Source organism: Hyperoodon ampullatus (assembly GCF_949752795.1).
Source record: "Hyperoodon ampullatus genome assembly, chromosome: 12".
Lineage (NCBI taxonomy): Eukaryota > Metazoa > Chordata > Mammalia > Artiodactyla > Ziphiidae > Hyperoodon > Hyperoodon ampullatus.
This window is the reverse complement of record NC_136925.1, coordinates 71,110,433-71,124,936: the sequence shown is the minus strand read 5'-3', so window position 1 is coordinate 71,124,936 and position 14,504 is coordinate 71,110,433. Positions and strand designations below refer to the sequence as shown.

Here is a 14,504-nt window from a genome sequence, read left to right as displayed (position 1 = left end):
ACCCTCATTTTCTCTTTCTTCAAAAACTTTTCCCCATGAGCATAATAACTTTTGTACCTCCTATTTCGGGGGTCCTACTTTTAGACTTCTCTCACACTGACATTCCCATACGTATCAGAGAATCTTAATATTCTGTCCTGGATCTGACTCTCTTTGTACAAACTTTCCTGGGCACTTCCATGGGCAGAAACAGAATAATGAGTTCCAAATCTGTGTCTCCAGCCCGAGTCCCCTATGCAGTATCCCTTGGACATTTCACTGGTCTACCATGTTTAACACCTAAAAATGAATTAGGACTTCCTTGGTGGCATAGTGGTTAAGAATCCGCCTGCCAATGCAGGGGACACGAGTTCGATCCCTGGTCCGGGAAGATCCCACATGCCACAGAACAGCTAAGCCCGTGCACCACAACTACTGAGCCTGCACTCTAGAGCCTGCGAGCCACAACTACTGAAGCCTGCACACTCTAGGGTCCTTGTGCTGCAACTACTGAAGCCTGTGTGCCTAGAGCCTGTGCTCTGCAACAAGAGAAGCCACCACAATGAAAAGCCCGCACACTGCAACGAAGCGTAGCCACCGCTCGCTGCAAATAGAGAAAGCCTGCACGCAGCAAGGAAGGCTCAGTGCAGCCAAAAAAAAAAAAACAAAAACAAAAACAAAAAAAATTATTGTCTTTCTGTTGCCCAACCAGCCAATAGGGTTCTCTTCCTGTAACCTCTAACTAAGTAAATGACACTTACTGTCCAACAGTTCCCCAAGTCAAACCCCAATCAACCAACGCTCTCAATTTTACTTCCTTGGTACCTTAAAATCCTTTCTCGTCCCTCTAGATTCATTGTCACTGCCTGTTATGGGTTAAATTGTGTCCCCCTCAAAAACATGCTGGAGTCCTAACCCCCAGCCCCTCACAATGTCACCATTCTTAGGGATGTTATCTCCCAGAGATAATCAAGTTAAAATGAGGTCCTTATGAAAAGGGGAAGTTTGGAGAAAAAGAGACACAGGGAGAATGGTGCGTGAAGAGGAACACAAAGACCAGGGTGGTAAATCTACGAGTCAAAGAATGCCAATGACCAGAACCCCCTAGAAGCTAGCAGAAAGCATGGAGTATTTTCTCCCTCTCAGCCCTCAGTAGGAATCAATCCAGCTGGCACTTTGATCTCAGACTTCTAGCAGTCAGAATTTCTGTTCTTTAAGCCACCTACTTTGCCAGTCTGTGGGCCTTTGTTATGGCAGCCTTAGCAAACAAATACACTGACTTATTTCACTTGCCATGATCACACACCTGTGTTATTCTGCAACTTCTACCTGGCTGGTTTCCCCGTCTCCAGTTATATTTCCCTTCATCCATTCAACACACTGCAGTCTTCCGAGTGAGCTTTTTTTCCTTTTTTTTTTTTTCATGTTTTGTACCTTTTATGATTACATATAATTTCATAACAATAAGGTTCTAACATTTTTTCTGTTCTTAGAAATTATATTTAGAGTACTTTTTCAATTCATACGTTGCAGACATAATGTTTTAACACAAGTCTATTAATGCCATTTTTCTTAAAATCCTCCAAAGCATCTCAGTGCCTCTATGGTAAAATCTGAATCTCTTCTTGCCTTGAGGCCCTTCAGGAAAGGGCCCTGCCAACATCTGGGTCTTACTTCTTGCTATAGCACCCTAGAACCCCATTTTGCAAACAAAACAAAGGTCATACTGAAAAGGTCATATTCTCTCTAATTTCTGAATTTTTACATGTGCTAGGCAAGCAGTTCTCTCCTCACCTTCCTCTCAACTCATCCTGACAGATGTAGGACCAGCTGCTATGACTAATTTAGGTATTGGGTTCAATATCACTGAGTCTAATAGTGGCCCTGCTGTGTGATACAATGGTTTCCTATCATAGTAGTTAAAATACTTTATCACAATTGTTATTTTTAGTTACTGGCACATTTCCTTCCTTCTCTCCATTTTTTTTTTTTTGATTTCTTCTAATAGGCAGTATGCAAACATATTACAAGAAGCAGATAGATTAAAAAGAGAATTCTTCAACCCTTTTATTGCCCTCAGTTTCTGTGCTTTTGTTTAGTATTTTCTCTAAAATTTTACCTGTATATAAACAACTATAAACATAAGAAAATATACTTGGAACACCATACACAAAAATAAACTCAAAATGGATTAAAGACCTAAATGTAAGGCCAGAAACTATCAAACTCTTAGAGGAAAACATAGGCAGAACACTCTATGACATAAATCACAGCAAGATCCTTTTGGACCCACCTCCTAGAGAAATGGAAATAAAAACAAAGATAAACAAATGGGACCTAATGAAACTTAAAAGCTATTGCACAGCAAAGGAAACCATAAACGAGACCAAAAGACAACCCTCAGAATGGGAGAAAATATTTGCAACTGACAAAGGATTAATTTCCAAAATATACAAGCAGCTCATGCAGATCAATATCAAAAAAACAAACAACCCAATCCAAAAATGGGCAGAAGACCTCAATAGACATTTCTCCAAAGAAGATATACAGATTGCCAACAAACATATGAAAGAATGTTCAACATCATTAGTCATTAGAGAAATGCAAATCAAAACTACAATGAGATATCATCTCACACCTGTCAGAATGGCCATCATCAAAAAATCTAGAAACAATAAATGCTGGAGAGGGTGTGGAGAAAAGGGAACACTCTTGCACTGCTGGTGGGCATGTAAATTGATACAGCCACTGTGGAGAACAGTATGGAGGTTCCTTAAAAAACTACAAATAGAACTACCATACGACCCAGCAATCCCATTACTGGGCATATACCCTGAGGAAACCATAATTCAAAAAGAGTCATGTACCAGAATGTTCACTGCAGCTCTATTTACCATAGCCAGGACATGGAAGCAACCTAAGTGTCCATCAACAGATGAATGGATAAAGAAGATGTGGCACATATATACAATGGAATATTACTCAGCCATAAAAAGAAACGAAATTGAGTTATTTGTAGTGAGGTGGATGGACCTAGAGTCTGTCATACAGAGTGAAGTAAGTCAGAAAGAGAAAAACAAATACCGTATACTAACACATATATATGGAATCTAAGAAAAAAAGGTTATGAAGAACCTAGGGGTAAGATGGGAATAAAGACACAGACCCACTAGAGAATGGACTTGAGGATATGGGGGGGGAGAAGGGTAAGCTGTGACAAAGTGAGAGAGTGGCATGGACATATATACACTACCAAACGTAAAATAGATAGCTAGTGGGAAGCAGTGGCATAGCACAGGGAGATCAGCTCGGTGTTTTGTGACCACCTAGATGGGTGGGATAGGGAGGGTGGGAGGTAGGGAGACGCAAGAGGGAAGAGATATGGGAACATATGTATATATATAACTGATTCACTTTGTTATAAAGCAGAAACTAACACACCATTGTAAAGCAATTATACTCCAATAAAGATGTTTAAAAAAAAAAGAAACTATACTTGGGATATACTGTATATAATGTTCTGTAATTTAGTTTTGTTGTTGTTTATCTTTCTTTCCAAAAAATGTGAGCATGTTTGTTAAAGAGAAAAAGGTTTTAAGGAACAAATAAATATGAATTATACAGAAAAATCAGCCAGAATACAATGAATTATTATTTGTGCCTATACTGTCAAAAAGACTTGGGTTTTACTTTTGAAAACCAATTTACCAATATGTATGGTATCTTTAAAATAGTTAATCTCCTTAAAACAATAAATCTTTAGACATTAATCAGAAATTTTCTTTAATATTTACAATAAAATATGCCCATCATATCTCTATTAATACTATAGTAAAAGTAGAAAGGGAAATTTGTAACAACAGGGAATAACCAATAACCAAAACACTTGTATATTCATATGAATAATTATTAGATAATCATGAAAAAGCGTTCACAAAACGTCTTAATGGCATTGGGAAATGTTAACACTATAATGTTAAGTAAAAAGTCAGAATATAAAACTTTAATTATGTTATGATTTTAATAATGTTAAATGGTGACTAGAAAAAACATTCTAAGAAAATACAATAGAATACTAACAATGATTGTTTCTAGGTTGTTTGATTATGTGTGATTTTTATTTCCTTAATAATATATTTACATATTTGCCAAACTTTCTGCATAGAAAAAATATATGAAAAAGAGAAGACAAGTATTCTAACGACTCATTTAATAACAACATTTAATGAACATTTAACAATATTTAAGGAAGGCTAACTAGGTATCAGGCATATATCAATACATCCTGTATTGATAAGACATGGTTCCTGCCTCCAATAAGTGTTAATTCTCATGGAGGTGGATGTGACATTAACCAGATAAAATTTGATATGTCACATTCTCAGAAAGAACCAAAGACTATTGAAACACGACCAGGACTAACTAGTTATATTTGGAGGTTTGGGTATAAAAGGTTTGACTGTTGAAAATGATCCTTAAAAGTGATAAATTTTGCTAGGTGGAGAAATGGAGACAGGATATAACAAGATAAGAGGAAAGGCATGGGCAAGATAAAATCACATTACAAGTATGTCAGGAGTTGGTCCATAGCTCCATCAAGAGAGTGCACCATGTGTTGGGAGGCTGGGCAGGAGTGTTTGTGGTTTGGATTTTACTTTACAGCCAATGGAAAGTTGTCCAAAAGTTTAAAGAAGGGAAATCACATATTTAAATATGTTTGTTAGAAAGGTAGCTACTCTGGTAGTAAAGGATGGATATGTAAATGAATAAGGTGAGAGAGAGAGAGAAATAGTTAAAAATGAAGAGTGAATATAATGTAGACATGGACACAGCATTTCTATAGACAAAATATAATGAGGCCCTGAAGTAGTGGAGGACATTGAGAATAAAGAGGAGGGCATAGAGATGAGAGGTATAAGGGAATGAGAATCAAAAGGGCTGATTAATGAAAGAGAGTGGAGTCCATGATGAGGCTATTCATGGAGAATATATAAGTATGAAAAGAAGGATGAGTTGGCAGATAAGGAGAAACCTACACAAGAGAAGAGTTAGAGATGGAACAGAACAAGGAGAGAGTAAAAAGAGGGAAGAGTGTTATCAAGGATGTTCAATGAAAGTCAAATACGATGAGGACTAAGTAACCATTATGTGCAACATAAGCTTGATCTTATATAACATTTATATAATCACATTACTCTCTATGTTGTTTCCAAAAGAGTATAAAAGTGAAGTTCAAAATTCACCCAGGATTTTACAGAAAATTTATTATTTTTGATAATATTAATATTTAAAATAAAATATTTAAATTTAAAGTCAATTATTTAATACAAAAATTGTTAATATTTTTAAAGGAATGCATTTCCTTTCTGTCACATACCTGAATACAATTTTCTTATCATTGGGTATGTAGTAATCTCTGATTTCCTTTATGGCAAAGGTATTACATGGAGGATCTCGAGACAGGCATGGGAGTGGATGATAAGAACCAATGAGGCGCATTTTCCATCGTGAGGATGTTACATATACATCACCAGTATATGCTTCAGCCACGAATGTATATCCTTTCTACAGGAAAAAAGAATTACACAGAAGTAAGAGACATTGTCACTAGTCTCTCAAAGGTACAATAGATGATTTCACAGTATTAAAAATCTTTATTATCTTAATATACATAAACATCCTAAAATCTATTGATAATCAACAAATCACTAGCATGTTTTGAAATCCCTCTTGAAAATTGCTATCTTACATGTTTTTGGAGAAAATGGAAAACTCTAACACTTTTGTTTGTATGGTTCCCTAGCTATAAAAAAAAGTGCTTAACTGTGGTAGATGATTACTACATTTCCTGCTAATTCTCCTAATGCTTCCTAAGGCAGATTTTTATCATTATATCATCCTGGATCAGCCCAATAGCTTCCTACTTGATTTCCCTGTCTTCTCAGTATCATCTTTCTAAATATGAGATGAAAAAGGCAGAAGAGTTTATGGAAATGTAGTGCCCTTGGGATGACCATTGGCAGGTAAAGCTATCAAATTAGCAGCAGATCTGGTTCCATGGAACCCAGATGTGAGCCTGGATATGAGTTCTTTAGGTTGGAGAAAAGAAACAGTTAAGGAACCTGGGAAAGTGCTAACAGACAAAAGTTCAAAGTAATTCTGAGTTTATAATTCTATACACTTCTAACAAGACAGAAGAATATAGATTTGTATTCCAGTGGCTCTGTGATGCAGAGGAAGCTCTCCAATGTGTCTAGATTTTCAGGAACAAAAAATTAGAAATACACAAGACATTGGGGCAAGAAGAAAAGGAAGATAAATCATGTATGCTAAAGTGTTTTTATCAGCAAAGTGCAGATTTATTGCTGTTTTTGTTATTATTTGGGCTTGTGGTACTAATCTATTAAAGAAGCAAAACAAAATTACATGACTCTGATTTTGTGTTTGTCTAGACTCAGAGAACAATTTTGAGAGGAATAAAAGTTTATAAAATGGTAGGATAGATACTGGTAAGTGAAAGTCTAAAGCTAAACCAGTGATAGGATTTTGAGAGGACCTGGTGACTCTAAACTGACCTCAAGACTCTGTAATAGAAGAGTAACAATAACCGAGTACTGAGTACTGAGAAACCTCATAGATAAGTATTTCAAATCACAGGTTATGGTCTTTGAAAAATTATGAAAAAATATATGTCAAACAATTCTAAAGGATTAACTGTGTAACCAGGTGTTGTTTTTTTTTAACCTTAGACACTAGTTCTGTGGACATATGTTAGAAAAAGTTGACCTAAAATAGGCTACATATGTGTCAAATGCCTGGCAAGTGCCAAAATGCGAATGCAATCATGGGCTACAAAACAATGGAGTAACGATCCTCCTTCAGATGGGTTGGAATTCCCTTTAGAGGCTGCATTTAGTTCTGGGAACTACATTTTAGAGGAGACTTAGATAATTTGGAGAAATGTTCAAAGATCAAGAATTGTGACGAAAGGAAAACCATACCACAAGAAGGATGACTGAAGCTATTCTTGTATTCATACAGCTCTATATTCTCCTCCTCATTCTCTCTATTTTATTCTAAAAAGACCCACAGTGAGAGGTTAGAAGACAGGAGGTATTTGACAGAGGGAATGGCTATGCTTGTTGCAATCCTAAATTTACAGTTTATAAATAATTGTTAAATGGAGATAAAGTGTTTTTCTGCATATTGACTCAAAATGCATCATTTAAAGCTACCCCCCAAATTCAAGTTTAGAAAGGGAGGTCTTCACTGGGGTTGTTAAACCAAACCCAAACCAAACCCAAAGTATGCTAGATATAAACAAGAATCAGATTCTTATGTGGTTCAACTAAATATCCTTAAAGATCCCTACAAAAATTAAGTATCAATGGCTAATATGATTAATATTAGTATACTTATCTAGTGAAGTAAAGAGCTCGTCTCTAGAATTTAATGACATCTATGATCTTGATAGAGTCTCCCTTTGAATGATATCATCTTTTTCATATGGATCTTTGGGACTTTTGATTTCCAATCACAAATGAAAAAAATTTTTATATTCAAAAGGAAATCTAGGCCAAACTTGACAAACAGACATTATGAAAATAGCCCATCAATTGTTACTGGTGTGAAGACAAGTTTGTTAACAAAGAACTGGTTATCTCTTATAGTGTTTGGTTTAACCCAAGATATTCTGCTGGAGAGAGGCAAGGTTCATCAATAAATTTCCCAAGCTATAATTTTTAATAAATTGCTATTTACTAGGACATAAGGGAGAATAAATATAGTGCAAAAGGGAGTTGTATGGAGGGTCAAATTATATTAGGGTCAAATAAATTCAGTTTTTAAGTACCTGTTTGATATATAGAAATTGTCTTTTACTGGCAAATTCTTCTATTTTTAAGTGAAATATAAATACTCTTTCAAAGCAATTAGAAAAATAACAGATTGGTGCACAGACTTTGAGTTTTTAAAAATTACATTTAAGTATATAACTCCAAATATACATAACTGCACACAAAAATATTGTCTATCAGATTTTCTAATAAAATGTAAATGTGAAGTAAATGTGCAAAATTTAATACAAACTAAAAATGATTTAAGTCCAATTTACAATTTGATAATATCTTCAAATTTAGTAAAATCAGACTGCATTATTGAGAAAATTTGTATCTCATGAAAAATAGAAAAAAATGATAAGCTTTTAATAAAAGATGGGTTTTTAAATTATAATGAAATAGTATAAAAACTCATTAGTAAAATAAAGTTTTAACAGTAGTTATACACAGCCACACACCTCTATATATAGATATAAATGGATTAAATGATTTCATGAAAAATTTAATTGCCCTGATTTTTAAAAAGTTTCCTAAAATCTCTAAAATAGTTTAACAGTGAACAAGTAGAATTTGAAATTAAAAACAAATTACATTAGCATCCACAAAACTGAAATACTTAGATATAAATCTAACAAAATATGTACAAAATGTGTGTGGAAAAAATTATAAAACTCTGAAAAGTTTTCTTATGTACTATATGATTCCAACTTTATGACATTTTGGAAAAGACAAAACTATGGAGATAGTAAGAGGATCAGTGGTTGGCAGGGCTTGGGGTGGGTGGATAAATAAGTGGAACACAGAGGATTATTAGGGCAGTAAAAATACTCTGCATGATCTCATAATAATGGATGCATGTCATTTTACATTTGTCTAAACCCATAGAAGGTACAACACAAACAGCGAACCATAATGTAAACTATGGACTTTGTGTGATTATGATGTGTCAATGTAAAATGAGCAACTGTAAAAAATGCACCACTCTAGTAGGGGATGTTGATAATGAGGAAGGCTGTGCATGTGGGGGAGAAGAGAGTATAAGGGCTATCTCTGCACTTTCCTCTCAATTTTGCTGACTCTAAAAAATAAAGTCTTATTTTAAAAAATTCTTAAAATAACTCAAAAGAACTATCGGGTTCTTTTAAGGAGTGATATTCTATATCTTTTATTCCTATAACCCAGTATTCATCAGGTAGATATGTCTAAATTTATACAAAATAATGCATAGAACTATAGAAGTCAGTCACAACCACAGCTTGAAGAGAAAAATAAAGAGGTTCAAAGCCATACAACTAAGGAATGGAACATCAGAGCTACAGGAGATCTCCTGATCTACAGTGCAGGTATACACTATCTTTTATCCTGCTTCCCTCTTAGAAGAAATGACTGGAAACACAAAAATGAGGTTCAGGTAAATAGAGAGGCAACGTGATTTGCATGGACATCAACCATCAGGGTCTGTATTCAGCAGGAGTAATGTGCCAAGAGTGTCTATTCTTGAAGGAATCTGGGTAGCCCTGGAAAAGACTGGGGCTGGTGGGGTGGCGAGTGGCTGTGTAATCACAATCTTCTGACACGTTTAGGAATAGAATAAAAAACCCACTGGGAAACTGAGAAAACCTGCTGCTTTGGTTTGGTTTAGGGATAGGAATAAATGTGTTCTTTACCTCCATTTTCATTTTGAGGGTTTGTATGATTTTATGATTTTAATAATGAGAATTTCTAACTTTTCCTTTTGTCATATTTTCTTTGGATAAAAGATAAGAAGGAGGGCTAAAAGATGAATGTTCTAACACTCGCATTAATTACCTTTTGCTGTCAAATACATGGGACTTCTATGGAGAAAGACCAGGACCCTATTCCTCTGTTACGTAGATTGAAAACACATCTGTTCTACCTTCTGTTGGAACCTCTCAGCGTGCTGACTTCTCACTGCTATTCTATCATATGAGGAGAATAAATTTTACACCTACCTTATTCTTAGTGTAAAGATAAGGCACCACTTTTTGGAATACCTTTGGCACTTGTTCCATTGTGTCATTATTAACAACGTGGAGCATACAGACTGGAAGGGTAGTATATACTTTGGGAACCAAAGTCATATCTTGAGGAACCAAAAATGTTTCTCTGTAATTACAAAAGCATGAACTTTCCCTTGATATGAATCATAAAGAAAGTTTGAAATTAGGTTTGATGCTAAGAAATAAAAACATACGTTTAAAGTTGCAAATAACTTAAAAGCATGCATACTGTTTTCCTTTAAAATTCTTATTGATACACTATTTCGTCATGCAAATGCAAACCTTTTAAGAAATCCCATTTATAAGTAGTTTGTGACTCTTACCTAATAGGCTATTGCTTCGAAATTAGTAAATTTATTTATATACGGAAAAAGTATCAATTTATTTTATTATGTTTACCATACTCATAAAAAATCTAACAATTAACACTTCATAGTCTTCATATTTTGTTTAAAGAAACATGAATAAAAATTTCTATAATATCTCATTTATGCATAGCAGATATGGAAGAAATTTTAACTAACTTCTGAAAGCAACTTAAACGTTCATATTAATACCTTTACTACTATCATAAAGAAAGCTCTGTATATATGAATATTTCATGCCACTTAAGAGTGATATTACTTGCCAATATGATAGCCTCACCTGAATACTATAAACCAAGTATTTGGTGGCTGGTCTGCATAAGTCACAGTGTAGTCAGCAAAAGCAATCTTAGTTTCTTCATCTTGATAGCATGGATAAGATTCCATAGACTTGCACTTACTTTTAAACATAAGTCTAAAAATTTAAAAATAATTTAAGTACCAATGGCAAAACAACTTTTAAAATAAATTCTATTTACAAAAAAGAAATAGACAAAAGAACAGCATACAGCAAATGTAGTACATTGTTGGCTAGATTGAGTCCTTCATCAAATGGGGGCTCGTGGTGCACAGCACCAAAGCAGGAGAGCCCATTCCAGATTAACCATGATGTCTATCAAAGGTGCCCAAAGTTATTTGAAGTTCTTAGTCAAGAGAGAACCTAATTCATGATCTAAGGAGTAACTGAAATTTATAGATGGGAAATCAGCACTAAATTTCAACCTATAAGGGTGATGAAACTAGGAGCAGGCAAACTAGCAATAAAACTGGGTGGAAGCCACTGAAGGTCTGGGGTTGACTGGAGACTCAATACTAGAATGGAGTTTAAAGTGAGGAATGGATTTGGAAAAAAAGACTAAAAAACCCCCAAAAAACAGAGGCCACAAAAGGGGAGAGTGCCAGAGTTTTCCTTCTACATGATTTCTGGTGCAACTGAGGTTTCTCCATGTTTGACCCCTGGAAGCCTGTGGCATATTCCAGAACACGATGGAAGTGGTGAGAGAGATCCTCCAGGTCCTGTACCTACCACTCTGCCAGGAACCGGACCCATCCTCAGTAGCACCAGGAATCTCAGGTCTTTTATGCAATGTCTTGGGTATTAGCTGGGACAGAAGCTATAATGACCATAGGAATGGTTCTCTGTTAGAGGTCTAGACAGAGCTAGAGGTGCTCTTGGCTTCCAGAAGGTGGATGGCTCAACTGTACTGTCACGGGGAAGCAGAGCCATAGAGATCCTCACAGAGGATAGGATTCACATGCTCCATTTGATCACTGGTCTTTGGTGGTGGGAGGAAAATGACAGGTTTATATTCGGAAGGATTTTTAAAAGCTTTTCAAAATAATGACAAGAACAAAGACCAGGTCGATTATATATTCTGGTTCTTCTGGGGCAGTCCTGGTTTAGGCTCATATCCCTGGCATAATTATTAATAGTGCTCCCTTGTTCCCTGTCAAAATGTCCCAGTTTGGTTGATAAATAACCTGCTCACCCTCACTAGGAAGTATGAGGTGATGGTCAGTCAATGCAGAGTACCCCTGTCAATCATATGGGGGCTGGCTGAGTCTAAATGCAGGAGCTGGCTGAGCCAGTACAGGAACTAAGCAGGCCACATAGGGAACTGAGTGCAGTGGGTCCCACCACGATTCTAAGAGAAGGGTGCAATTTAAAGGCTTTCCAGACTCTCACTGTTTCCATCACACATTCTACTATTTTTAATCCTGATGTACCATGTGGAATATCTTAAATGACCCATAGAGAGATATCCCTGACATAATCAAAAGATATAGTTTTAACTTCGCATCCTAGGACAGAGAGAAAATTATATTGGAAAACTGAGCCTTGCCCAAAGTCAACTGTTGAGGTTATGTTTTGCTTCTCAGAGATTTTATGCTTAGGGTATTAGATAAGTGCAATGAAGACAAACAAAAAGTAGGAAGTGTGGAAGTTCAGAAGCAATGGTATGTTTCTAGCTGCGACGATTAGGAAAAACTCAACAAATATAGTAGCATTTGAACTGGAACTTATAGTAAGATCATTACACTGCTTTACCTTAAGAAAGGTACATCATTAGGTTACAGTAAGAAACAATAAGAAAGGTTACAATAAGAAACATCATTACACTGCTTTACCTTAAGAGAGAAATCGCATACTGTTCTGTATTCTGTTCCAGTACAGCCCAAGCTTTCTGAAGAGTGTCTGCAACACTGGTATTTTCCTTTGTGCCTACAAATAACATTAAAAAATAGCAATATCAAGGCTGTAAGGTGCCTGAAAGATCATTTTGTTCTAAGCCCTCCTTTTACAGGTGAGGGAGTTGAAACTCACCAGTAAGGTAATATCCAAAGTCTGAAGCTTTACTAGCAGTAAACCATGTTTAAAACATAAAGCTATGAACCTCTAGTCAAGAGCTCTGCTCACAATTTTATGCTGTTTCCCTTCATCTTTAGTTTAAAAATTATAAAATGCTCTTTGATCTAATTGAAGATACTCATCAAAGCATTTACAATGAGAGATCATTTATCACACCCAAAAAAATCCTTATGAAAGCTCTTGTGTCAGAAAAAATAATCCATCCAATTTTTCTAAAAAACAATGGCTAATAGGATCTCACTGAAGCTTAATCTAAAGCATAATCCACAAATAGCTTAAGAGGTGATTTGGCAAGAAAAATGCAAATCCATAATAAGTGCCTCAAATTTAACATGTCAGAAACTGACTTTTTTTCTAATTATCCTAATTTCTTCACAGTACTTACTCATATCTGAAATCAGTATCTTAATATATTTACTTTCTGCTATATGCCTGTGACCACTACAACACAAGATTTATCAGAGCAGAAACCTTGTCAGTTTTACTAATTTCTTTCTATAAGGCCAGAATCTAGAACAGTTCTGTACACACAAGAATTATTCAATAAATATGTGTTGAGTGAAAGAATGCAAATGCTATTAAAATATTATTAAGCTGCTCATTTTTGTCTTTATAAAGAGAAAAAAAATCATTGTATGAATATAATTTTTACAGCATATATGGACAACATGTGTATTTTATCACATATTTAATTGGATGAATTTATAATTAATTTTTTTCTGATAGAAAAAATATAAAAACCAAGCGACAGCAATATTTTTCTACCACAAAACTATGCAATATAGTTTCTTTTTACACTTGTGTATCTGCAGTTTTTACTGCTTAGATGAACATTTTGATATTTCTCATTAAATGTTTCAGAGATATTTTTACAACAAAATGTTTCAAAATACTCAAAGAATTCTATTGGAGGCAAGGCTTTTTCTCTAAAAGTGTTAACAAAAATTGCAGAATGAAAATAATTGAATATAAATTTTTTGCCTCTGCAGTGTATTATTTTGAGCTGTTAAAATAGACCTCACGAAATTGTTTACTTCATATGCACAAATATATTTGATTTAATAAATATAATAATATACTTTAAAAGCATTTTATGCCTTCTAAATGTATGTCACCACAGGCATATATGGAAGCTTCTTCATTAAATTCATTTATTCTTTCACTCATTCATTCATTCACTTCTTTGAAAAATGGTCTAGAAATGTAAAAACTGTCTATGACTTAGCTGAAACTGACTGCTAAAGCATTCTGCTAGGCACAGGGGATGGATGGAGAAAAAGGCCAGTTTCTTGTTTTTTAAAGAATGCATGATAGATTGGGAAAATACAGCTGATCATTCATTCATTCATTCTTTCAGCCAGTATTTGTTGTGTGCTCAGTCTGTGCCAGGCATTGCGCTATATTCCAGGAACAAAAAGCATGAGTGTACTGACATGCATCCTGAACTCAAGGAAATTCAATACTGATAGAATTAAAAAGAATTAGCTGAGCTGTAAAGTAGAATGACTCTAAAATGCTTTTTGTTAGCGTGTAAACAAATATCCATCCTTATTTATACAAGTTCATTTTATAAATGATTGAAAGAGTATACCTGGTGTTCTAGCTTTCATAAGTAATCTGACGTACGTCCCTCTCCACATGGCTTGAATTTTAATTGCTGCTGCTACTTCCTCAGGAGAATACTCTTTATCGCTTGTTGGCACATTATATTTAACATCTACCCATTCCGCTGGAAAGAGAAAAACAAACTTTGGACTGAAAGTTATATCTAATCTCTACCCCAATTTTCACTGCCTTTAACTATTAAAGCCCTCTAATGTATAAAGTGCCACAACGATAGATTTGTTGTTATATTTAACATTGCCTTCTGCAGGTGGTTCTTTTTTAGAATATAAACATTCTGGAGAAGGGAAACACTAAATATTGACAC

General features: G+C 35.0%; 1 protein-coding gene across 1 annotated transcript in view; it reads right to left on the bottom strand.

Moving 5' to 3' along the window:
* ADGB (androglobin) overlaps positions 1 to 14,504 on the bottom strand; it is a gene marked incomplete at its 5' end in the record, with an annotated part of 145,298 nt that overhangs the window by 36,769 nt on the left and 94,025 nt on the right. The window contains 5 exons of the mRNA XM_079716363.1: positions 5,357 to 5,544; positions 9,791 to 9,944; positions 10,484 to 10,618; positions 12,334 to 12,427; positions 14,166 to 14,303. Of these exons, the coding sequence (XP_079572489.1) occupies positions 5,357 to 5,544; positions 9,791 to 9,944; positions 10,484 to 10,618; positions 12,334 to 12,427; positions 14,166 to 14,303 (709 nt within the window). The remainder of the gene's footprint in view (positions 1 to 5,356; positions 5,545 to 9,790; positions 9,945 to 10,483; positions 10,619 to 12,333; positions 12,428 to 14,165; positions 14,304 to 14,504) is intronic.